The 27,158-nt window shown below is 39.9% G+C and overlaps 1 protein-coding gene across 1 annotated transcript in view; it reads right to left on the minus strand.

Moving 5' to 3' along the window:
• Positions 1-285: 285 nt before the first annotated feature.
• KIAA1244 (KIAA1244 ortholog) overlaps positions 286-27,158 on the minus strand; it is a 90,464-nt gene continuing 63,591 nt past the window's right edge. Inside the window, exons 15-34 of the mRNA XM_010574635.1 lie at positions 26,597-26,704; positions 26,132-26,347; positions 25,755-25,865; positions 24,241-24,391; positions 23,295-23,609; positions 21,578-21,711; positions 19,912-20,057; positions 18,154-18,333; positions 17,629-17,773; positions 16,377-16,499; positions 13,964-14,067; positions 12,269-12,413; positions 10,651-10,779; positions 9,922-10,098; positions 9,236-9,350; positions 8,501-8,603; positions 7,731-7,862; positions 6,010-6,140; positions 1,245-2,475; positions 286-477 (exon numbers count right to left, since the gene is read on the minus strand). Of these exons, the coding sequence (XP_010572937.1) occupies positions 286-477; positions 1,245-2,475; positions 6,010-6,140; positions 7,731-7,862; positions 8,501-8,603; positions 9,236-9,350; positions 9,922-10,098; positions 10,651-10,779; positions 12,269-12,413; positions 13,964-14,067; positions 16,377-16,499; positions 17,629-17,773; positions 18,154-18,333; positions 19,912-20,057; positions 21,578-21,711; positions 23,295-23,609; positions 24,241-24,391; positions 25,755-25,865; positions 26,132-26,347; positions 26,597-26,704 (4,088 nt within the window). The remainder of the gene's footprint in view (positions 478-1,244; positions 2,476-6,009; positions 6,141-7,730; positions 7,863-8,500; positions 8,604-9,235; positions 9,351-9,921; positions 10,099-10,650; positions 10,780-12,268; positions 12,414-13,963; positions 14,068-16,376; positions 16,500-17,628; positions 17,774-18,153; positions 18,334-19,911; positions 20,058-21,577; positions 21,712-23,294; positions 23,610-24,240; positions 24,392-25,754; positions 25,866-26,131; positions 26,348-26,596; positions 26,705-27,158) is intronic.

Genomic DNA, 27,158 nt, shown 5'->3' on the forward strand with positions numbered 1-27,158 from the left:
TAAAATGAAGGCTACTGAAATGTATCACCCCTTTAGGTACCAGCCTGATTTACTAGCAGTTTCTGGGTTCTGGGGCCATTCCAGACCCCCCTGGACACACTCATGCTTTGCCTCCTTTGCTAGTGTGAGTGAGGGACACACAGTCTCAAGTGAATAGAGATATACATCGACAAGCTCATTGTTTCTTAAATTATCACCAACAAATAGGCAATTAATGAAACCCAAATACTTCTTTGCTGTATACCTTGGATCTCTTCTCCTCTTTGCAACAGAGCACAGCTAGGTTTAAATGATGATATCGTAAACTCGGCCCACTCTTCCCAGCCATTCCCGTACTGCCTGGCGGACACGGATATCTGTCACATGGCAAGTCAGTTGGCTGATACAGGGGAACACTGCTGGCTGCAGGGCTGTGAAAGTTTGGTCTGGCAGGGCCTGAATCTGGTTGAGAACTGTCAGCACCATGTTCGTCCATGCCTACAAACAAATGGGATACAAAAAAAAGACTCTTTAGAAGACCGTTCTCAACAGATGAGCCCATCAGTTGAGGCAGAAAATAACATATCTGGTGCTTGCAGCCTCATGAAGAGGACTGAGTAATGTCAGCATATTCATTTAATGTTCACTGTGCCTTCCTAATTCACATTAAGTACTGTAAGTCTTGTTTGACTTTGTATTCCAGGTATTGTGCTCACCCTTCATCACCTTTTATTTTGGCCTACAGTGAACAAAGACTTTCAAGTTTGGTGCTTTCACTGATTTGTTCACTTGGATATGCAAGCAGCAAGTTCCTGCTTAGCAACAGAGACCACTCCTTCTGCTGTGGAATTAACAAAAAAATCTTCTTAAGTACAAAGGCATTGTGTCAAGCAGCATGACAGTTTCAAAAGCCTTAAGTGGGCTAGAGCCCTTAGCAGTAAGCAATGAGTTCATTGTAGATTGTTAGTTCTTAGGACTAAGTGCAGCTTTGGCCCCAGTCACAGAAACGCTCTTGAAAGCTGTACTGTTATGTGCCTAACAACACTTCCCTGAAGACTGTTTTTCTTTTGATAGGACAGAATCAGGTTTTTATCGGTACCAGCTGCTGAAATATTCAGTCCTCATCATGATAACTTCTTTATGTAATGAAGACATTTAATGAAGAGATTATAATCATTACAATCATCAAAGCAACGGAAAAAAATTTTTAGAGGTATCTTTTTAATTATTGCTATTATTATTAGCATTCTACAAGTATGTCCTACCTGTATCTGGGCCTCTGCATCCCTGACAGATATATTCAGGGAGCTGACTGTGGATCCTGAGCGTGGTCTCTTCTCTTGTCTCAGGATCTCTGGACCAGCACTGAATGAATGCCTCATTTGACCTTGATCTATAAGATGTTGTGGCCGCTGGAGTATGGGTGAGTCTGGCCCTCTAGAACCCAGGAGCTCCCCTTTCTTTTCCACTTTGACCTCTTTGGTGAAGGATGTCATGGCCTGTTGCTGCTTTCTTTTCTTGTATTCTGTCATGAGCTTGGAGATAGTTTTGTCAGTGGCTATGGTGTAGATCTTGTTGCCAGCACTCTCCCACCATTCTTTTTTCCTGGTTTGCTCTTTTTTCTCTGGTTTAGGACTTAGGGGTGGGGGTAGCAGCAACATTTCTCCACTCCCTCCTCGGGGTGTCAGGCTGTCTCCCAGTTGGTCCCTGATTTGACTCCGGTCATCTTCAGATGGTGTGTCCTTCCCAGATTGCCCTCCGGTTGATGGGGTGGAGGTTTCTGAGTGAAAGGATGGTAAAATGAAGAAAGGGTCACCTTTGAACACTGGAGGCTCCTCTACATTATTCTCCAGGTCCAGATGCATCTGGATATAGTTGTTGCACAGTTCCATACAGAGCTTATGAAGCCGCTTGATTAGCCATCCCCAGTCTGCATTGCTGACAGGCTGTACGCTCAGAGATGGTATTCGAGCCCTCCACTGTCTCTTCTCCTTCCCTCGTGGGGGACTGACCTGGGCAGTTTCTTCAAAAATGTCTTCATCTTCTGAAGAACACTGCTGTGATGAGTCTGTGCTTCTCTCATCATCTTCAAAGAGTATCTTTTTCACTTGCTCTGCAGTGATGTTCTCCTGGTTTGTCAGGATTGCACAAACCAAAGCATGGAAGTAGATGTTGAAGCTCATGGCTGACTGGCGATACAAGTTGGCAGCTCCACTAATGCCAGACACTTTTTTCAGCAAACACTTCAACCCAGGTCTGGTGTCAAACTCTCTGGCTGTTCTATAGGAGTCCAGCAGTAAGTCAAAGATGACAGCCAGGTTTTGCATGGAGATGTACCTGAGAAAACCAGCCAACTTGTTTTCTGGTACTTGTATTGTCATTTTCTCCTCCAAGTTAGAAGGGCCTTTCACAAATTCTTCCAATAAGATGTCGTATAAATTCTGGAGCAGTACTTGGTGGGACAGCAAGCTCACCACTATTGTCCTGAAAGGAATACTTGGTAAACCAAGCATGTGAAGGAAAAAAAAAATTAAAAAATGGTGCATTGTGCTTTTACTAGAAGTACAGGAATACTTTGTATTTTAGAATCTAACATGAAAGATGCAAATGAAAGGCCAAATTTTCACAGCCTTGTTACAAAAAAGTGGAGGAAGACAAAGTTGTCTGGAATGGTCTTTCAGCTACTCTTTCAAATACTTTTCTAGAAGGGAAGTCACTTACATTGATTAAGAAAAATAACTGTCCACTTGTGCAGAGGTGGTATTAAAACAAAGCTCTGTTATTATTTTTGTCATTTTCTCCAGAGTTCTTCTAACACTGAGGGATTAAATATTCTGTTTCAATTTCATGACAGCTGTAAGTATTCTCAATATTACAGCCTGCTATAACTGAGTAATTTGTTAACACACAAGTTATGTATCACTTCTGCTATTGGTTCCTGACTATATTTTCTATTTTTGTTGCTGAACTTTGCCTAAGTTGAAATATCCTTAAAATACCTCCACCAGCATTTCAGCAATCCTTAATTTTGCCATGACAAATTGAAGCCAAAACTAGTTTACTACCTGGTTTCCATTTCCACTAATGCCAGAGTACTTCTTAAAAATAAAACACAAAGAGCCAACCAACCAACCAATAAAAAAACATCTACAGAAACATCAGCAGTGCAATGGAGCATGCAAAGAAGCTTAAGTCTTGCTGAAGGCACATTTCACTGTTTGCTCTTAAGGCTTCAACTTGAACTCTGAGAGCCTAGCATGGAAATATCTATACCTAACCCTGTGTCTCACTGTGCTCCTGTTAGAGAGATGCTGTGAGTTGTTCTAGATATCACTGATTTTTGATTTGCACAGGAAACCCAGGAACGGCAAATTACTCCAACCAAAGTTTTCAGGTCATTCACCAGTAAATAACACTGAGAGGCTTACAAGCAAGGGAGGCTAGGAAGAAAGGGTGGACAGGATTGTTGTTTGGTATGTCATGGATTTAAAGTTATAAACTGTGAAACTTATCTTAAGGCATTTAAAAAAAAAAAGGTCTTTGCATAAGATTACAATGGCAATGTTTTAAATAGAGCTGATGCTCTGGTACACATAGTAATACTTGTTTTGATTTAGGGAACTATGATGGGTTGCATTTTAATTAGCACTGCTATCACATGAGTAAGAGATTTTTCAGTTTGCTTGCAATACTGGAGTTTTAGGTCCAAGTCAAAGTAAATCTTCATGTAACAGGAGATGTTTAGTTGTAGACTTTTAATTTTTTTTTGTTGCAAAAATTATTCTACTTTCATTAAACAACTTTCAAAAGTTTTTTCAAAGTAGCAAAACAAAAAGTCTAATTTTTTTTGAGAAATCATATCAAAACTTGTTTTTGAGAATGCAACATTTTCTAAAAAAAAAAAAAAGGTCAGACAAAACTGTGCTTCTTGGGTTAATTTACCTATGTCAGTTTGCTTACTGTGACACAGCTGTCAGTGCTGATACATCAGTAAAATTTAGTAGTCTTATTATCTGACAGTGCTAAAACCTTGATGATTAATACATACACTGGAGCTCTTTATGGGGAAGTAGTTTTCTGCTGTAAAAATCATTAGAGGCTCTGACTCAGAAAAGCTCTTAAGAGCATGTATAAAGTTAAATGAGTGCTTGCATTGATTTCAAGAGACTAATCCTGTTCCAAAAGCAGGATCAGAATGAAGGAGATCTGCTTTCCTTGTAATAGCCAAAAAGGCAATTTACAAGGACAGTTTAAAGTACTGCTCAGTTCCAAAAGAAACTAGTACAGAACTACAGGTGAAAACACACAGTGACAAAGCTGGTTAAGGATAGTATTTTCTTATTCTGCCCAAAGTTTCAAACTAAAATATAGTATTACTTTTTAGGAAGAAGAAAAGCTCCCTTACCCCAGCTTCCTGTGAAACGATGCAGCATTAAGGAAACAAAAGCAAAAAGGGAGAAGAGAAACCCCACTAAGGTTAAAGTAAAACTTTTGAAAGGCCACAGTTACTACTAGCATGCAAGACTGGCATATAACTGCACTGCTGTAGCAAATAATATGAAAAACAGTGGCACAGTCAACTTTTGAGCCCTGTTTTGGTGAAAAATGAGCATTGCTGGGGTAACATTTGCCTATCGGCATATACACTTTTTGCAGTTGTTTAGACAAAGCACAGTGTGAGAGCATTCAGAGTTTGTCTTTATTGCAAGACCCATGCTACCTTTACAAACACAGCCTGTTAGATTGCATGGCCTTACGTGCCATGAGAGGGGAGTACTCCAGTCTTTTGCTTTGCATTCATTATAACAAGAAGAATGATCTGCAAACCTTTGGATAAAGCAGATATTTTCCCACCACAAAGGAAGGGTTTAGATTGTGATCTCAACCTTTCTTCGTCTCTGAGCAGGGCCCTGTTCTCTGAAGGTGAGGCAACAGAACACCTGCTCTTGGGGGAAGCTTCTGTACAGCTGTATAAGAACAAAGACATCTTGCACGGTCTTTCTTCCGATCCATCCAAAGGACCATCACAATCTGGCTCCTTGTTGCAAGCAATAATTTAGTTTTGAATGAGAATGCCTGAAGTGGTACAGAAGCAGGTTTGGTATCTAGTAAAACACAATTTCATGCCATGTATTACATACCTTGCAATACAACCACAAACCGTGAATGCAGAATTCTAACTTTAGGCCCTATTGATGTTACAGCAGTTGTTCAAACAACTAAGTGCAAGCAAAAAGAAATATTCTTTGACAGGATCAGATTGTCATGCAAATGTATGAGTTTCTGAGGTGGTAACATACAGAAGGACTTCCACAAAAAAAAGGTGCCAAGCAAAACCAACGTTCCCTAGATCAATATGTTGACAGTTTTGCAGCTTTGGATGTGGTCTGTTCAATTTATACTGCTCCAGTTCATCCATTAACTTTTTCTACCTTCTTAATCCAGTAATACTGAATTTAAAAGACCATTAGTGAAGCAGACATTATTTCATTTGGTAAGTATCATTACAAACGTAATGGTACTTCCAAACCTTTCTTCAAACTGATATTTTTAACTCTACTTCTTAAAGAAAAGAATCTCAATATTGGAAAGATTTTCCTAGCATTTCCTATGAGAATTCTTTTCTTAATTTAATCTGTTTCCTCTGCTTGAAGGCTTTGTGTGACCTTATGTGTCCTTCAGGTATTTGTAACCTACCAATTTTTACTATCTATCAGAAGCATTTTCCTTATTTAGCTTTCTAAGGCCCACATTATAGACCCTGGCGCAGGCTTCTCTGTAACTGTAACAGCTCTTGCACATGCCTGCTCACCAGTGTATGATCATGGGAACATTTGGAGAGCAGATAGTAGTAACCCATTGTCTCCTATGTCACAAAACCTAATTTTTATTTGATTGGTGTATTTCATTTTTTTGATGAGACCTATGAAGAGGCATGGTTTGCCAGGCTCGGTTCACTTCTCTGCCAGCCTGACGATATTTTTTATCTTGCTTTTCATGACACAGTACTTTCCTGAGAAGATATTTTACCTTCTCTGGGTATGCCCATTTGGTTTCTTATCTGGTGGCAGGTCAATGATGAGCACGCATGACTGGGCATGTTCAAACCCTTCCTTGTTGCTAGGGGTCTTTGGGGAGCACTGAGTCTCCAGCATGAAGACCTAGAAAACAACAGGTTACATAAACCAATCAGTTTAGCACTTGCTCTGGGTCCTTGGGGAGCCTGAGAATAGGATTTCCTGCATTGTTAGAGATCTGTTATGATGACTTATTTTACAGTGATGGAGAGAATGCAAGGTATCCCCCCAGGAAGACCTTCCCTGGAGCATGCTGCTTTGGTAAAACAGCCTCAGAGCCATGGGCTACCTCCAGCCACCCAGAAGAGCACAGGGCAAAGGACAGACATCTTTTTCTTTGAACTTGTGTAAGGCATAATACCAAATGCCAAAACAAACTTTCTGCTGTCTGCATACTGCTATCAGAAAATATCATGTATAGTTGAGACAAGGACCTGTTTGCACAGTTAGCCTGTTGTATCTAGAAAGGTTGGTTGTTGGAAGCATTATTTTTAGCCATGAAGATACAAGAGACACCTAACTTGCAATTCTTTGGGTGGGAAATGGAGAAACAACCCTTAGTTGCTGTAGCTTTGTTTTGTAGCTTAGTAGTTGTGTCAAATCCCCACTGAGAAGGACACAGGGAGTGCCACTGATAGTGTCTACAAGAAAAGTATAAATGCCACATTCCTTGCTTTTTGAGTTCTGTGTCTTTAAAACTTAATTTAAAACATTTTTTTCTATTCAAAGTCTGCCACTGCCACATTATTTGTGATCACAAATCTTGGTCTGTATGTCTCAGATTTTCAAGCAGCATCAGGGTATGATTAATCAAGTCAGAAACTGACACCAAACATCTGTTTGCTTTTTTAATCCAGCTGCTTTCCCATGCTGAAACTGTCATATGGTATTTACAGTTTTATGGTACCCTGCAGGTCATTAAGTTCAGTCTGCTGTATTTCAAGGAACTTGTTTCATATAACCAGTTTCATAAAATGAACAAAGCTCCATTGTAGTCAAAAGGACCCCAAGAAGGTTGTCTCCAAGCTTGCTCTGCTGATTAGGAATTAGCGGTGAGTTTTAAATAGTTGGTTAAATGTCAGTGTTACACTCTAGTTCTCCATAACTCTTTTTCTTCTCTGCAATCTATACCCAGGTATGTATAGAGAAAAAAACTGCATTCCTCTTCAAACTCTGCTTTGATAAGTTGAACAAATCTGTTTTTTCTAGTTTCATATCACAGTCTCAGTTCTAGTGCATTTTTTGCCCTTTGAATTTATCATTCTTTAACAGAGTAATCAGAAATGTATATGACATTCTAGATGAGGATTCATAGTGACACTACTATTTCCCTTTTCTATTGGAAACATTTCCACTGATGTATGCTAGGGTTGCAGTTTTTAAAGCTACATTACACAACCGGGTCATCGTCAGTTCTCCTTAGGTACCTGTGCATCCTCCTCCACCCTAGGCATTCCCAATTCCTACTTACAGGGGGACAGTTTTAAGGTTTTTTTTTCTAGGTTTTATTACTTTTTCTCAATACTAGTGTTAGACAAATAAATGTTAGTCTGGTGATGAGGAAGTCTTTGCCCATAGGGTTTGTGAGGAAGGTGGTGGTAAAGATGGACTTTCATAAAGAAAAGCCCCAGGTTTAAAAGGTTCTCTGACTTCCCCTGAAACATCAGTCAGTACCTGTTGTGCCATGGCTCTGATTCTCCAATATTCAGCTTCAGCACTTGGCGAGAGGGAGGGGGCTGCCACCTTCACTTCACAGGCATCTCCACTAAAGCTTTCAGAACCACTGTGGAAATAGCCCAACAGGTTCTATAGAGAGACACAACATCAGGCTTTTACTGTGTGTTAAATGAAGTCAGTGACTGTAGCATTGTCCAGCCTGTTTGTGTGTAATACAAGATTCAGAGTGATCTGTCACATTACCGTCAGCTGGTCACATGCTACTTAGCATTTGATGTATCTGATGCAAAGATATTACAACTTCTTAAGTACTCTGGCCTGTGATGACTTAACAGGACTTTTTGTTACAAGAAAGATAATGAGTTCAGACATAATCTATATGGAGCATGGAGCTACAGGATCAAGTAAGTGACTTTGTCTTCTGTCTATTTTTAGCCAATCCAGAGAAAGAAATGATCAAAAGGTAAGTAAGTCTTCACCTATTTAACTCTTCTAATTTCACACTGGCAGGGCAATTTAAAATAAGTCTGGACTGTTAGCAACTAGTGTTGTCTGTACATGTTTAGAAAAACTGATTTCAATCTCCATTGTTCATACAACACCTTTAATTGTAAATTGACAAAGAAGCTACCACATAATCCTTACACTTCCTTTCCTGGCTCTGTACACAAAAACTTTTCTAAAAAAGAAAAAGCAACCTGTCAAAAGTTAGCAAGTCTATAACTACTGTGATTACATTTTGACTGTCAGCAAAAAAGGCAGTTTACCTTTACTGGCTCCAGAGTGGCAGAGAACGCATCCTGCAAGGCACAACACGCAAGCCTCCACATCTCTTCAGTAAAAACAGGCCCTGCTGTCACTAACACATACCTGCAAGGACACGGGAAAATGTTACCATGTTCAAGAATGAACTAGCTAATTCTTATTTGTACTGGGAGAAGGTTGAAAACAGAATAAAAGGCCTACTCAGTAGCTAGCTAATGATAACCAATCTCCTCGGTTGTTACCCTGACCTATTTTTGTAATTACACTGTAGTTTTGACTTTTTTTTCCCCACTTTGTTTTTCCTCTTTAAGTAGGCATCTTGCCAGGACAAGCACAACACACTGTGTAACTCTCTAATGCAGTGCTTATTTTGATTATGTCTGTAATAACCTGAAGACTGTTAAAGGCATTAATTACCTCTAAAGACCTGTGAATTCCAACAGAAAGACCCTTCATTATTTTTCCTAAGGATTATTGACTAACTGCACGTAAGTAATGTACAAGTGCTTTTAATGGGAATCATACACATAGTAATGCCTAAAATCACAGGTTCTGAAGCAGATCAAAAAAAGCAAGAAAAGGTTAGTAAGTCTAAAATTCATTCTTTAAATAAAAAGAGATAGATATATTGTGGACTTCTTTTGATATGTTACCCAACCTAATCAGTCCACAAGTTCTTCAAAGATATAAAGACATCTTTTTTTGAATATGCTAACAGAGTGAACAGACTGTGTTACCTGATACAAGAGCAGCCAACTCTGGAAATAATTTCTGTTGGTTCTGCCACACAGGCTACCAGCAACTTGAAAAGATCTTTCAGCATAGTATTGATCATATTTTCATAACCAATATCTATAAGGAAAAGACACAGACTGGTTTTAACACTATTGCCTTTTCATTATAATTAAACAGTCTTGCTACACTTACTGCTATTCAGAGACTTTGTAAAACCAAATTCTTTTTATGCAGCTATCACTAGAGTTCAATTTTGAAACATGCATCATATCAAACTGAAATAAGAACAATCCTTTTGATGTTAACAATATAAAATGTCTGGACTTAAGTGGTACTGGAGAAACTCTGTTAGATCTTGTTTCTGGTATTATAGTTCTTTATGAACGACGTCTTAGTGTCTTCTTTTGGAAAGTATAATATAGACTGTGATGATTTAATTTTGAAGATAGCCCTGCTCTGAGCAGGAGGCTGGACTAAATAACTTCCGTAGGTTCCTTACAAGTTAATTTTTTCCATAATTCTAAACCCTACAAAGGAAGAAAAAAACCCAGACAGAAAGAAGTTTTCACCCCTCCTCCGCTTATTTTATGCTTGAGCAACCAAAAAGCCATGAAACTATCTCCCCAAGTAGCTATTCAGTAACATGCCACTGGTGACTGTCAGTAGATGTGACAGTACAATGACATACCTGAGTGTATGAAATTTTGAATGTGCTCCACTACGAGTTCACAGGAAAGGCCAATGGCATGCTTGAAATTAGCAGATGCCACATCCCAGTAAGAATGGTCACCATGGCTGCGATGGAGCCAAAGAGACATCGTGGGAAGAAGAAGATGTACAACTGCATAAATGCCAAATCCTGGTCCTTAAAATAAACACAGTGATGGTTGTATATTTTTGCTTACAAAGCCTACACGCACAGTAAATTTGCTAAGTTGTTCGAAGCTTGAGGCCAGGGGTGATGTGAAAGAAAGCAGGTTCTGAAACTTTTTTTTGTGGGATGAGCGGGGCAAGCAGTTTTGGCTCTAGTTGTGAGGTAGTATATGAACATTTAAGCTGACTGTTTACCTGCTGTCTTTCCCAGCAGGTCTACGGGACTATGTAATTTTCTTTTTCCATTTCCTGGACACCAGGCAAACATTTTCTGTGGCTACAACATTGATAGAGTACTGCACCTCTTTATTAGTGCAATAAATGTAAGAGTATGTTGAACATACTCTTACAAGATGTCTTTTGTCAACATAGAACAATGCACTAACTGGAACAACAGAGCATGCTCTAAGAAAATCCCTTTCTACTTGAGAATGTCTCTGTGCAGCTCTAGCATGAGTAACACATTTTACAGAAGTGGTTTAGGATTCTAGGAAGTTTGGGTCAGGGCTCTACTAGCTCACATTTTATCAAGCCCTTTCATTACCAGGTGTCTTGGCAATGTCCCTCAGCAATTCAAAGAGCAGATCCAAAGTAGGAGGCTGGTGCTGACGGGGACAGTTGGATATAGCCGTTGTTAATTCTTCCAGCAGAATAATCCAGACATTGATAAGGCCTACAAGCAACAAAACAAAGATTGAAAGCCATGAGTGAGATACTGCATTGACCACAGGTGGAACTTGCCTTCAGAAAGTGATAGAGGCTAAGAAATTAATTAACTTAAAGATCACAGGTTCTTGCATGTTCACTATTGCCGTGTAACGATTGTGGGCAATAGCAATTTTTAAAATGATGGTCTCCTTTTCCTTCCTTTTTTATTAAGCGTATGTTTTGTCCCATCCTTCCTCCTCCACATACATCTTGTTCTGGTCTTCTTTCTTAGTTTACTACTCCCACTAGTCCAGCTTCTTTAACCTTAGGTGTGTTTTTTTTAATGGGACATTTTACACATCTCACTACCATTGCAAATGCTGCCCAGAATGGATTATACTCATTTAGGTTATGCTTTTAGGTAATGATCCTAATGTGACTAGCCGTAACTTAATTGGCTCTATTTGGTACCCAGATTTGAACAGTAATAATGTCTCATGAAGTATCACCAGGCTGCCACACATGACATCTTTAGATGTTAAGAGGTCACAGATAGAAGAGTATTAAATGTGGATACGACAGAGCTGGACAACTACCAGAACAGCAGTTAGGACACAGGTAGTACTGTGAGTTCATATCTACATTAGCAAACATGCACCCCTGAAAGATTATGGGATACAACTAGTTTTCAGTAGAATTTTGAAGATGGTTAGGAATTGCTGCCCTTTAATTCTTTACAGATTACTTAAGTACTTACTAGTTCCCCATGACATTATGAATGACTAGAAGGATCTTGCGTATTACATTCATAATGCTCCTGCAATGTATAGTGTTATTCCTGAGCTAAGTCTCCTTAAAAGGCTATGGGTTTATTAGGCTAAAATGGATTTTACTTTGGTTCACTAATAATAAGCCCATCTTCTCTGCCACTGGTAGCCATGCTGATGTAGTCTGTGTCTGCATGATGATTGCTGGCTAATTATGTTCCAAAACCAATAAAAAAGGCTGCAAGGGAACTTTGTTTAAGATACACCGAGTTTGCTGACTGCAAGAGTCTTCCTAAGAATCAAGTTAAAAACAGTGAAATCATTACTTAGTAACTGGGTTGCTCATTTATTTATTCACACCACTTCCATGGGGCAGTATATACGGTGACATTTTCACTCCTCTACTTCAACTGTGGTCTAGAAAGTATTTTTGTGTTAGGTGTCAGAAATGCATACTGGTTGTATTATGAATATCAGGATGATAATATTTTATTTAATAATATTTTAATTTTGTCTTGAGAGGGGTTGTATTTTTCTCATATATGAGCTGTATCTTTTCACATAAAGAAGGTGACATGACCTGAACTTCCAAGCTCTGTGTGCGCACATGTGTGCGTAGACAACAGGGAGACAATAAACTATGAAGTTTTTCCCCTCCTTTTTGCTTTCAGCACTTGGCAAAATTTACAGTGACATGTGGAAGAAGCAGTTGATTAATTCCACATTTACTGCTTTCAATGCACTTACCAGTGTCGTCATCAAAGTCAGAAAGGATGCACTCAATACCATCCTCACTGCTGGCTGACTGTTCCTGCACTCTTCGGGGCAAGTTAACCAGCCGGCCACTGAGGAAGATGGGTTTCAAGGGCATTTTATAGATTTTGGCTAACAACTTGAGGGTGGGGAGGAGACAGAGAGAAAAAAAAAAAAAGAGAAGAAAAGGTGAATATATATGTGAAAGTTTGTAAAAGCTATCACATACAACACAGGTACGTAAAATGAAATAAAAGCTATGAAAGCAGCATAATGACAGCATCTGTTCTGTTCATCCAGCAATAGTGTAAATGAAAAACACAACTAGAGGCCAGAAGTCTTCTGTTCATTGACAAGTAAGGGGTCGGGGTGAGAAAGAGAAGGAGAAAAGCAATTTAAATAACACATTTTTGGGAAGGGAGTATGCTCCCTTCTCATTTGTGAAAGACAAATGTTAGTACTTACTGATCGCACCAATGACCTAAGAAGCTCCATTAGCTGTACACAGAGTATTTTTGAGCTCTGAAGGACTAAGTAAATACCAATAAAAGGACCTGTACAGGTTTACTTCAGAGATTCATTGCCTGAATTGTCCATTACACAACAAATACAAATTTTGCAGAATTGTGCTATAGCTGGGATGCTACCAGTATTTCACCAGGCCTTTCTAAAGTAAACCATGTATTTAAAACATACAGACAGGATTTCTTTCTAGTCATTCCTGTTCTTCTTCTACTGGCAAGTTAAAAAGTATAACAAGATAAAAATGGCTGCTTCTTTTAAAGAGGAGAAAATATTTCTGCCTCATTGTGGAGTGGGGTTTGTAAGGATGAGGAAGAGTGATGTGATGCACATATTGTACAGATAGAACACACATTAGATATACATGTACATATTCCCTAAATTTTTTTAGGTGAACAAAATAGGAAGTACAGTTTGATATGTCTGCTGTTTATTATTCTGAGCTGCCTTATTCTCTCCTTCTCCTCTCAGTCCGTGTACTGAATCCACCCATTATCTCTGAATTTAGATATTAAGTCCTTTCAGCTATGGTAATTATCCTTTGTTACGCATTTGTATTTACCCAGAAAAAACATGGCCTGGGTCCAACAAAAAGACCTGCAGGTACTACAGAAATACAAAAAAACATTAGAAAATCAGACAAAAAAATGTCGTAATAACCCTGGATAATAATCTATGCTGTGTGCAAGGAGATCACAGGAAACATGCCAACATTCTAATTGTTAGAGATTTGCCCTGTTTCAGATATGTTTTCATGGTACAGATAAGCTGCTGCTGCTGCTGCAGCATTTTAGAGGGTGTAACCTGTTGCTCTTCTTAAGATCTGAGAATTCTCAGTTTGGTTTTTTTTTTTCTTCTTCATTCCCAATACTGTTTAAATAAGAATGAATGTAGCTTTGAATATGTTACTACCAGGTTTTGAAAATTCACATTTTCCCACATGCTCCTTGGGTCTGAGTGTTTTTATCTCCTCAGTATTCCCACTGTTAGCTGGCCTAGAAGGCATGAGATTCCTTCAGATTGCCACTCTCCATCTGGCAGTGCAGGTTATTACCATCAGGCTTACCACAGATTCTGTCGTGTACATGCAAACCATTGATGCAAAGCCTGGAGGTTAGAACCAGTTCCTAGGCGAGGTTAGTACCTGTATAAGATTGTTCATCATACCTGAGAACATCTCCTGAGGTAATCAAGCGCAGGAAGGCACAAGTCTGTAGATGCAGATCCTGATCCTGGCATACAGTCACCCATCTCCTTACAATCTACTTCCCCTGGGGATAGGAAAGGCAGCATTGGAAAGGACAGAAGAAAAGAAAAAACATAGCATTAGTTTTCCTTTTTCATTCAGTTGTGCCCTAATGTCTGAATAGAATCCAAGAAACATCCTTTGTTTGATCTTATTAGATGACAACCAGATGATTCTCGTACAAACAATACAGTAATATTGGTCATAGTTTATACATGGACTTTCATATGAATAAATACTTTAATAAATACATGCCTATTTAATAACTCTTTAGTAGAGCCTTTGGGAGTTCTTATGATCATACCTTATGGTCACTTGTCACACTGACTCCACTCCATTTTTTTCCATGGGTGTATGAATTAATTACTTACTCATATTCACCCTTTGCTCAGTTAATATACACATTTTTTTCTATGCATTTGCACCCCAGTGCCCTGGAAAACTCTACCACAAGTTCTTCCTTTTAGTTTATTTACTCCTTAAACACACCATTTTATATTTTGTGCTACAATAGTTCCTTCTGCTGTCTAATTCAGGTGTCAAGGTCTCACAGTTTCAAATGTATGTCATCCTCAGGCTCTAGTGTCTCAACATCACAGGTATTACTAACACTGTGGCATCAGCAGACTCCTACTTCTAGGTCAGCTTCACTGAGTGTATTAAATAAGCAGATCAGTTCCAAGGCATCCTGTTGCATAGCTCCTCCGTGAGTAACTCCATTCACTCCAATGTTTTCCCTGTCTCTACAGTCTGTTTTCCTCCACTCTCAGCCAATGTTCTGCCCACCCTAGAATACTTGGCTCATAACCATTTTTCCATTTAGCCAGATACTTCCCATTCAGTGCCAAATCTGAAGCTTTACTAAATGCCTATATACATTAACTTTTTATTGCCTTAAAAGCTATTCCTATCATAAAAACCACAAGATAAATATTAAATCCTTTTATTAAATCCTACTTTATTCTCCTTTCACACATTTATTTGCTTTTCTATACCCTGAACTATTCCCTCCATAATGTATTTTAAAGTCTTGTCTACTATTGAGATCAGCCAAGTCAACCAGTGAAGTTTGAATCCCTCAGTTCTATGTTAAAATGCACATAAATGGTAGTATATTCACTATTGCTCAGTATTGTAGTATCCCATAGTCCTACTACCTTTAATACAAAAAAAGATCTTGCTTTTTGACATGTAACCATAAAGGTGACAAACTTATCTCATGAAAGTAAAAAACCTAAAGAAATACAAGACAGGCTTTTAAGTTCTCCAGAAGGAACATGAGTTCCCTCTACTGGTTCTGGACATGCAAGTTTGTTTCTCTTTTGTAGTAATAATTACAATTCCGGTCCATCATCACAAGTTGAATTCTGCCCCCATTGAAATAAATGGTGAAATAGCTTAATAAGACAAGAGTAACATTAAAGATTACATCTGCTGCAGTTAGGTGCTTCATTTAAATCAAACAGAGTTGCTTACAGACCTAGATACCTTTGTGAATTAATACACATACAAAAAAAAGCGCCCCATTTTACTCCTCTTTACAGGTTTTGCAATTTATGTAAGGGAAAAAAAAAAATCACTGCCACAGTTCAATGAAAAGTGTCAAATTCTAATGATCAAAGCAAGCCAGGAAACATGAACATGGGGGCAGAATGACCCAACACCATTTGCCTTTGTTATGCAGTTTGGTGAAGCACAACAATTACTCCGCAGTGTCACCTTGACTTGACACGCCTGGTCTCCGCTGCCCTCAGTAACACAACAAAAAAACCTAGTCATGGGGACAGAGTGTTGTTAGTTGCAATGCTCATGATCTCATTGAAGGTTCAGCAGGTTTTCAGCATTGCATATGCCAAACTACTGCTGCTGAGGTGGGCAAGGGTAGAAAAGAAGCCGCGTAGCTTTGGCTGCTGAATGTAAAATATACCCTGTTCTGTGGCAGACAATCCATGCTGTCACTGGACAATGCCAGGCTATTCCTGCAATATTCAGGTTTTTGGGGTTTTTTTTTTTTTTTTTTTTTTTTTTTATTATTTAAATGAATATAAGCAAGTCCTGATGCAAATTAAGATCAAATGAAGCAGACATTTAACAGTGAGATGCATCTTTGCTGCTATAACAACTTGAAGAATTGATAGCATTAAAAATGTTTCTGAAATAATCCCTTGGTCTTTATTTTATTTTTTTTTTTTTAAAGCATTCTGGACTTAATTTCTTCACTGCCTCTCTCTTCCCTACCTTACTACGTATTACATAACTGAATTCTCCTCTTCTGCAGCATCAAGTTTGACATATCATAACTTAATAGGATAAAAGGAAAATAAAAATATTTACCCAGTCCTTTGACAAACTTCATAAGGCACATAATATAACTGGTGGCGGCATTGGCAAAGACCTGGATGCTGTCTGTGTTTAGAAACGCTTCAAAGACATCAAACACTGGAGCCTGGCATTTCCCTGTGGAAATAACAAGATGAGAACTCTTCCCCATCCCCCATAAAGGTGATTTTTCAACAGTTTTTCAACAATTTAACTGAATCTGTAGAATCTTTTCTATTCTGGGCAGACACAGAAATGATCTTAGAAGTAAAACCTTCTCTTGCTCCTGAAGCAACTTGTGTAGCCCTTCACAAGAAGTAATACAGACTCCCTCCTTTGCCTTATTCATGAAAAATATCAGCTTATGTCTTCCCAAATGGTAAAAGCAGGTTTGAGCTCTTGAACACAGCTCAGTAGCTAACACTTCTGTTTGGTGGGGGTTTCTGGTTTAGTTCTTGATAACTGCCAAGATGACAGCAGTCACGCAGAAAACTATTCAGGCTATACAGCAACAAAATAGCCTTGCTTTTCCTAAGTAGATTATCAGTCTTCAAAAGCTGCATACACTTACATTTTATCATTGATCATAACAGATCTGAAAGACGAAATGTAGGAGGAAAACCGTGTTCCTGACACGTGACTTGTAACATTTAAAAATACCTTCTAATGGGGCAAAAGAACAGATTAAAGTGATTTTCCCATATTACCCAGTTTCCATACAAACAAACATGTCTGGGAGGGACGCAAAATCATTCTTACAGCAAACATGGTTTGTAATAGTGCTAGCTATTTGAAGCCTTGTGATTAAGTGCCTGGACGAGCACTTGCCTAGATTATCACTAAGATACCCTGATGTGTAAGAGCAATAGGTTTCACACAGTAAGAAAGACAGTCCACATGAGATGTGGTGGTTGTATAGAGTACGCCTTCCTTTCTCTAGCAGGACGGTGACAAGGGCCCAGCCAAGCTCAGTACTCCTGCACTACTGTTTTTCTCAAAAATATTCAAGCAGGTTTGAAGCATTTCTCTCATTCTACTCATCTGCCAGAATCTAGAGGATAAAAAGTCAGAACAATACCTCTGCTTTCCCTCCCACCCCAGTTATAAACCAGATACTTCAGTACAGTCCTGGAGTATTGCAGTGCCACTGCTAAGTACCACTGTTCAGGTAGGGCATTTAAACATATTGAGTTAGTCATTGTGTCCCCAGGGAATAAGACAGGGCAACAAAAGCACACATAAAACAGTCAGTGCAGTAAGTCCTTACCCATAGAGTATTCTCCTACAAGGTACTCTTTAACCTCTGACTTGCTGCTGCTGTGCACTGTTTCCAGGGCACTGAACAGGGGTCTCCATCCTGACTGGATCTGGGTAGAACACATTTCCACCAACTCTCCTATAGAGGTGACCACCTGCAGACAGTGTAGGAGAGGTTAAAAGAATAAACCAAAAAAACCCCCCTGATACATAGATGAACCTTCAGAAGGAATGAGGATGGCTTTAAACACATTTCTAGATTTCACTAAGTCAGTCCAGATGAATTTTTTTTTTTTTTTTTTTAGATAATAGAAGTTTTATTTAATTGCTTTAAAGCCAGGTGTTCTGTCTCTGTGGTCTACCACAATGCTGGATTGGGTCGGCAGAGCCCTCCTGATCCCTCAAAGATAATTAGGGGGCACCATTTGAAGGGAATTTGGGAAACACTCTCAAGTGGACCAAGTGCACTCTGGAGACCATTCTTCTTTTGGGCATGGTAGGCCAGATACAGACACCCAGTTCAGGGCTGACTTGCCTGGTCTTGGACATCCTCATCACACAGCTCTAGCTGCATGATACGCTCAAAGGGGCGGAAAAGCGCCTCATTAAAGTGAAAATGAGAAGGCTCATTCCAATCCGTCAGCACTTCAGTGAGGATGTCATGGATGAAGGAGACAGCCTTCCGAGACACGTGTCTCTCCTTATGACAGGCAGCCTGCAGGGAAAGGAGGAGTATTAGAGTTTGTCCAAGCAAAAAATTTGATTTTAGTGAGACACTTTTAAGGGAGGTAAGCACTTCATGTTGCTGAACCCTAAAAACGGCTTCACAATTAATGTGACTAGGGACCCTGCTGTGAGGAAAATGGGAGAGTACTGCCATGGAAAAAGATGACTGAGACTCTGAGCTGCTTGAAGTCCCACAGATGCATGAAGGTTTGCTGACAATTCAAAAAGCACAGAGTTAAAAATAAATAAATTAAATAATAAACCCCATAGAACAGAACTCATGTGAAATGTTGTCTTTTGTTTCTACCGTGTGACCATTTTTCCCTTCAAAAAGGTAGTTTCTGCATATATTCACCATATCTATCTATGCATGACCAAATGTCACTTTTTATTTGGCTATTTACGGAACTTCAAGTGAGAAGGTTCTCATCACTTTTGGAAGAGCTATTAAAAAATTAAACACCAGTGAATCTGGATATAAGAGTTGCTCTGTTTTGAGCAACTGTGCAGGTTATGCTAAATTCTGTCCTTTCCCTGATGTTGTTCCTTCCCAGTAATGCCCTCATCTGCACTGAAGTCAACCAAAAAGACTAACCAGCCCTGCATTCTAAAAACATGGGACGTACTTGAGTTTAAACTGGCTTGGGGTGTTCAAAACATGAGAAGCATTTAAATTGATCTCAGGCTGGCATCCAAAGGCAAGTGAGGCACTAGTTTTCAAGATAAAAGGCTGCTAAAGCATACAACAAAACTATTCTCTGCTATTTCTACTTCACTTAGTGGGGTTCCACTGAGACTCCCCAATGTCTGAACTCTGCTGTAAGATAGTCCACACATTATCTTGAGTCAATGAAATGAAATGCTATGGCAATTTACTGAACAGCTCATCTTAAAACTCCAGAGAAGCATGCTCCCTATAGACCTGGGCAGATGACACCACATACCTCACCAACAGAAAGAAAGGAAGTACTGCACATTTATTCACACCAGTGATACAAATCAAAAAGCTCTGAGAAGTCAAGACACCTGCATTTCACCAGATAAGACTGAAAGTTTGGCTGAGGAAAGGTCATTCGTTATGACTGAAATCCATTATGTGGCTGCTACTGGCATGCCACTGACCAGGGTTCACAAGGAAGGAGGATGAAAGGGAAAAATGTCACCATCTTCCCAGTTGAACTGCCTTTTGTGGGAAAAGAAAGCCTGCATCCTTTTATGGGAAGACTTGCAAGGATGCAGACCTTGACTGGGAAAACAGGTAGACAGAGGAGTTACTTGTAACCTCTTAGGGTGGTTTCAGTTTTTTCACCACAGCCACACAGGAAGTATTGTAGTGCAAAAATCCAACACACTGTCTCTGGACCTGCCCATTTCAGTTATTTAAAAGTGCACTCCTCAGTGGCAATACCACAATATATGACACAGTATATACAGTACCTCAACAGGATTGTAACCATATTTGACAATGTTGAGGGTTGCTATACATGTTAAGAGCTATCAAGCTTTCCCCAGCTTTTTCAGCTTTGCCATCTCTTGCACACATTCCCATTTTCTCTCCCACTCCTACCTCTACAAGGTGAGGTGCCACCAGGCTCCAGCAGCGCATAAGGTGGAGCAATGGGCGAGATTTACTCCTTACAATTCTGAGCATGGCATCACCAAGTCGGAACAAGTGAAGTGCACTTCTCCTGTCCTGGGTAGATTTTACTTCACCTACAAGAAAGTATAAGAAAATAAATGGAAGCTAAGCAACACAGCAGCTCCTCCATCTCTAGATGTCTAAATTGGAATTTAAATCAGGTTAGAAATTATTAGTATTAAGTTGGGGGGGGTGGGCAGGGAGGATGGTGGAAAAAAAAAAAAGAAAAAAAAAAATCAATGTAAAACACAGCCTATGCCTGTGTAGGTAAAAGAACAGGAGATGGACCCAAGTTTTAAGAACAACTTATTAAACACACTTTATTTTGATTTAAGTAATCATTTTTTTGCAAACATTTTAAAGACAAGGGCTTGGAGAAGTAGTGTAGAAAAGTTAAGCAAGCAGTTAACTGATATTAAGACCCAAAATAGTAGTTTCAAAAACCTTTGGTGACATCTACAGGAAAGAATATAAACTGCAAATTATTTAGTTTTGGTTTGTCCTTTTGTATTTTTTATCAAGCAAAGGATATGAATGTAAGAAAATACTTTTCTGTTCCCCAGCCAGTAATACTTGTTATTTCCTATTGAAAGGGATTAATCTTCCATTGCTCTTACAACATTTGGAAAGCCACTTCAGTCTCTCATTTAAAATATGCTGCTGCTTTTATCTCTAACGAAAGATGTAATCGGGGACATACCACTTTTAATACTAAAAAAAAAGCAATTAATTGCTCTATCCTAATTTTCATTTCATTATTACTAATTACTGTTGATTGACTACTACAGAGATGATAAAAGGATCACTTTATTAAAAATAAAGTGATGAATGTTGAGGCCTGGAGACAAGCAAGAGCAAAAAATGAACAACTGTGTCACATTGAGAAAATGACAAGTAGCACTTCAGGGAGAGGCGAAACCGACTAAATTGGAGACATATACCAGATAAAATCCACATCTGCTACAGGACAGAACTAAACCTGTATGACTAATGTAACTTCTAAAGACACAGTACAACTTTAAGTGAAATATCTTCCTGTGGGACCAATACTTATGCTCTATTTGAGACAATTTACAGGCTTTGTAGTGTAAGGTATATGCTGAACTCTTCTGGGGAAGAGCAAGCAGGACAAATCCCACTGCTTTGTTTAACATTCTCTGGTTGTATGCTTTGTTTGCCATCACCCATTTTCTGAACACTTCTAAGGTTATCCCACTGTCAAATGTCTAACCTAAATACACTGTCTTAGGTCTATGTTCACCCAAGTTTCCTTACTGGATCAGGATCCAAAATGGAGCTGTGATTAAATATCTGTGGATAATTAACACCCCCAAAGTCCAAGAACCAAATGAACGTCCTCTGATGTGTTTCATAGCAGGTGTGGATGTGGTCCCTCTCCAAAAAAAGCACTCAACCTTTTCTAAAGACTTTGAATTGCTCCTACAGAAAGATCTTAGACTAAATACTGTGTTTTATTTATACCTTGAAATTTCAATCGGAAAAATTAAAACTGTAAGAATACAAAGCAAGTCCTGTAAGCAGTACGGTTGTATATGAAACACAGAACTCTGTAAGGGATCTTCAGGCAATTTACCTGGCATTGCTAGGGAGTAATCAACCGTATCTGTGACTGAATGGAAAAGCTGGGCCTGAGAAGCCTTCTTGAGCTGGTAAAGGAAGCCTGCCAATGCCATCAAGTTTAACTTGTCAGCAGCATCTTCAAAGAGTCTGTGAGTAAAAGAACAGAATCTAATTGAGAAATTCATGAGATACAGACTTAAATGTGTATGTAAGAGGAAAACGCTTATCTGTACATGGCTGCTATGTGTTGCCTTTGGTGACACACTGGGTTATTGAGGGTTTTTTCATTTATACAGAAAGACTTTGATCCAGAAGCTTTATTAATTAAAGGGTGGAAAGTAGGGTGCTGTAGGACCAGCCAGAACCGTTCCAAGATTCAACTCCAGTACTAAAACAAAAAGTCACTTCTTCAAGGAATCGATGCTTCCCCATTACTGTATCTTAATCCTATAAGCAGTTCATGAACCAGCAATCAAAAAAACAGTGAGAATATGCCCAGTCCTCACAATACAGACCATCATAGCTTCACTGACTTTAGAGTTACACCAGTTTGCTCCATTTGAAGTTACAGTCCCTTACATGAAGAACAAATTAATTTAAGTCTTAGACCTAAAATAGACCTCAGACCTTGCTGTACCTGAATTGCTATTTTGGAATATAAACAAGAGTTGTGATTTTCAGCTGCAATGAGCTCTTAAGGTTTAACAGTTAAAATCTGTACCCTTAAGCCAGTAAACATGCTTACATAGGAGGTGGGTTCCACAGAGATTACAGTGAAATTTCACATGGTGCAGCCACAAGTTGACACAAATTTGATTTTCTGACATTGCTTTTCATGAAAAACTTTCTATAGTCCTAGGAAACCAGGGATTGAGTCCTAATAACATCCACACTGAAGTACAAGTGCAGAAATCCGACTTGCATTGTTAAAATTACAGTACCTCTATTCTCTAATCCTTGGAACCAAGTTGTATTGTGAGCTTCCTAAATAAAAGGTACTTCCCATGCACAGAGTCAAACTCCTAGAAGCAGTGTCGGTATGCATTATTTTTTTCTCTGAATTTATAAATAACACCCTCCTACGGGCAGAGATCAAGAATGTAAAATGTCAGCTGGAGAAAAAAGGTTATTAGAAGCATGCAAACTCAGGAAATTTTCAACTCTAGCCTGGGCTGCCAAAAGAGTAGCAGAAATAGTGAAAAAGTCTGTGATATGTAAGTCTGCAGTGTGTTGTAGGGACATTTAACCTAGCCGTTCTGTGACCACGCTTGGTGGCCCTTCCTCCTCTGGACATGCTGGGGCAGGCTGACAAGCTGTCCACACAGTCCTGGCACAAGCAGCTGCTTTCTAACTGACACTGGTCCTGTCACTCAATCCCTTCCTGTCAGGACAAGACACCCCTTTATTTTGTCTGCTTTAATGAACACAACAGATTAATTTACACGCAAGCAATAAATCCACCACTCTCAGGATGCACTTGATTTACTTGGCATATTCGCTGTTGCGCAGACATACTCAGCCCAGAACCTGCAAGGCAGGTACTGCAGAGATGCAGAAAACCAGGTTGTTTAGGAAGTGCTGGTTGTGATGCACATGCAGCTCTCTTATGAAACTCAACTGAAGCAAGTGGCTGCAATAGACAAAGATAGGGCCCCACTGAACCACAAAAAGGTCAATTTTGGTCCTGTTTTGAGAACAAGGATTCTGGTTCCTGACAGCGCTGCTTTTACCTGTCAGCTTGTGTGGAGAGCGTGAGAACAGCCTTGGCAGCGCTGTTCCCACACAGCAGGCTGCCTCCACGGAAGTCAAAAGCTCTGCCCTTACTGCTCTCCTTGATGAGTTCCTGGATAGAAACCGGCTGAATGACAGGATTGCTGCTGAGGGTGGTCTCCTGCTCAGGGGTCAGTGCGTGGGGAGACTCCCCAGGCTCAGAGTCTGGATGCAGCCCTCCAGGTGCCTGCTGTGACTGGGTGATGGTAAGGGAAGGCTGGGAGGCACCATCACTGAAGTGGGTGTGCTCCAGTGTGCTGATGTACTCACACACCCTGGGAACAAACAGGAGAAGGAAAAAGATGAAAAAAACCCCCACCCAAACAACAACTCCTCCCACCCCTAATCACCAGGCTCACTGAAGAAACGCTTGGGTCTGTACTCCAGAGGTGACTCAGAAGGATAGTGCAAGTACAGCTCTTGGCTGCCTCACAGCCCCATCACTGTGAGCAGTCAGCTTACATTGAAACCCACTGCCAATTCGCAGGCACCAATTTATACATCTGAACCAGAGATGATGCACAGGACATTTTCCTAAAACCGTAAACAGACAATCTCTAACTCTCCACACATAGATAACCTGTCGTCTTACATCCTTTGGCCTCCCGTGTGCCTAGATAGCAAATAGTTTAGCGGAGGTGCCTGAAAAGCCCTGGGTCTGCCTGAAGTGAGAAGTTCCTGGGTCTGTCACAGTCTTCTGGTAACTTTGAACTTTCTAAGCATTGATTTCACCTCTGAATAGTGGTGGAAAACAGCACTGTCTTTTCTCTTACAGATACTGGCAGTTAATTCACTCTGACACTTTATACAGAACACTCCCAGAGCACATAAAGTCCTTTTCCTCAGTCCGTTATTTTCAGGCAACACGGTATAAATTGTGGGGGTTTTGGGAAAACTGGTGAGTACCTGAACACATGAGGCCAACAGTCCTGATTGTGGCTTCCCATCTCCAGGCCCACGTTAAGGACTGCATCCATACACAAAACATGAGCAGTATGCAGGCAAACTCCCTGCACTTTCCCCATCTGCTCCAGTTTCTGCTCCACTTTCTGTTTCACTGCAGCATAAAAAAATAAAAAAAACCATTAGCTTCTTCAGCTTTTAAACAAACACTGGTTTGTATATAGGGTGGCAGCAAGGGTATGGAGTCTGAAAGCTATAAAAGAACATGGATTTTAGACAAAAAACAAATCAGAGAAACCCATTTCTTCCTAATAAACATCAGGCAGTTTTAAAATTGAAATCTCTTTTGACTGATCTTATCTACATGAAAAAAAAAAAAAAAAAAATCAATGCCAGATTGACACCCTCCACCCCCAGATTCACATCTTGTTGCCCACAGAACAGATGCAGGTTGCCAGTGATATTATGTTTCTCTTTGGAGCTGGCTGGCTGGCTGTTTATTTATTTTTACCAAAATCTCCTTTGCTATGGAAAAAAAAAAGAGTCTGCAGATTTCATATCTATTTCCATACAAAAGTTTGTTAACGGATACTCTTGTCAAAGCAAAACTAATCCTGATCTGAGCTACAAGCATTCAGACCTCGTTTTTTTTCCTGAGAATCTCTGAAAAGCTTAGTTTTCATGCTGCACTGGAATAGAAACAAGTTTTGAAGCTTTGCAAGCTTTCATAGAACAGATCTGTTGGCCTCTGGCCACCGCTACTGCCTCCTCTTTGCTTCGGCGTGGCCTGGCCAACTTGCTTCAGTCATATCTAGCAGAGTGGTCAAAAGCTCGTTTGTGCTCAGGCCTATTCAGTTTTGTTTCCTCTACCAAGACACCAAATTTAAGTGCCAAGCAGGGTCATTTGTGCAACACTCTGTTTTGTTATAGGCTTCTTGCCATTAGAAATCAGATGTCATCAGACATTGGAGACAACAATTGACTTTACTGACTTCCACTGGGTTTGAAGTAGTGGTATATGTATAGAACTGCACAAATTTTTACATGTTATAAATATATATTTTTATTCCCACTTCATTTAACATGATTCAGAAACAGTTTTAAATATCTGATGATGACAAAAGACAACCAAGGATGTATACACAAGACAGGGAGAGGGACGCACACTCAGCTTATATTACCACCCAACACCTTAAAACAAAAAAATTTTTCTCTGATGCCCTCTGGTTGTACTAGTATCACAAGGCTTAAAAGGTGCACATTTCAATAATGCTATTGCCTTTTCTGTTCCACTGATTTCAGTCCCATGTAATATACAATTAGTGTGACATAATGTTAAGAATCTAGGACAGCAGGACATGTACTGAAGCCTCCAGACATACATCCCATATGCCTACAAGTGCATGGTGCACAGTAGTGGCATTCCCCTCTTGTCCTTCTGTGTGTAGCAAAGTACTTTCCAGTTGCATGTTTGCAGGCAATGTGAGATAAGGTAGGTAATTTAATCACATAGTTACCTTGAGCTATAGTATCACTGGGCTCTTGGATTTCTTTTTCTTCTTTCTCTTCTTGGACACAGGAGGCAGCAGCCATTTGGGCAAGAGCAGATGCACAGTTAGCAGCAACTCCTGTAAAGCAACAACATTAATTACCTGTTTAACCAGCATCTCCTCCCCAATCCCATGCAATCTCAACAACAGGTTGTGTCAAGGAAAGTCAGCTGGTCTATGCTGTAGGGCAGGTGCGCTCTATGGGGACTCTATGGGGAGTCCTACAGTCCATGTTCCTATCCAAGACTGGAATAGCATGCTGCTTTTCTTTCTCCCAAATTCCTTCAAAGAAAGTTGCCATCCTATTTTATGAGTCTGCCATGACATCCTGCATGCAGCAGTACCTAGGGCACAGCTCAGCCGGGCTGCCCTCCTCAGTCCATCCAGGCTCACGCAGATGGAGTCCCTCTCCTTTTGGTTCTGCTCCTTGGCTCCTTCTGCTCCCAAGATGAAGGCGAGCCCCTTGGAGCTGCCTGCCATGCGGCCAGTCAGTGGTGTGGACAAAGTGTCAATCAAGTTCTTCCAACAGCCGATTAAAAGGTATCGGGCAAAAGCAACTCCTGGAGTGAGAAATGCATTACTACTACTACTAGAAAATGACACAACAGTAGCTTTATCATCAGTAGTAAAAGACCAAGTCATATTTGTCCTCTGTATGCTGGACTACCAATTCATGTGTAGGATGTACTGACATACTTCTCTCAACCCTTAAATTGTTGTTCTAAAACACAATTTATCTGAATAGTCTTATTGTACATAACAACCCACTGCTGGTAAATACACTTGGGCTTATAATACAGTCTTAATACCTGCAACAACAGAATCATCTGTCTTCCGGTTTTGGGAAAGAGGAGATTGAGTTGAAGCAGATGCCATCAATTGGCCACCAATTGCACTGCTTCCCAGGCCATCAATGTCTGCCAGAACATTAAAAAACAACAGATTACTATTCGACACACAGATGGTATAAGGAAAGCATCTCCTACTGGCTCTTTGTTCAAATAAGTACTAGCACTCCTGACTTTTCAGATATGCTTTTTAGTTGCTCTCTTCTGAAGCCTTGCCATAAACATGAGCCGTGGCATCTTAGGCTTTGCCCAGTATAACCAACACTTTCTTGAAGAGGGGAAATATCCCACTCAACAGCCCCCCCCCTCCCTGACAAAGTTACACAGTCAGCAGGACTCTTAGCAAAGATTTCATGGTATTTCTTACAGTTCAGAACTTCCCATACCCTTAAATCTCCACAATTCTTAGTATATAACCTTTCAAAACTTGCTAAATTCTGTATCTAGCTGTTCCCAGACCTCAGTCTGAGTCCTGAAGTTGCACTGGGATCCTATGTCCTAAATGCAATTTTTAGTAGACCTA

Source organism: Haliaeetus leucocephalus, unplaced genomic scaffold, assembly GCF_000737465.1.
Source record: "Haliaeetus leucocephalus isolate CR32 unplaced genomic scaffold, Haliaeetus_leucocephalus-4.0 Scaffold450, whole genome shotgun sequence".
NCBI lineage: Eukaryota > Metazoa > Chordata > Aves > Accipitriformes > Accipitridae > Haliaeetus > Haliaeetus leucocephalus.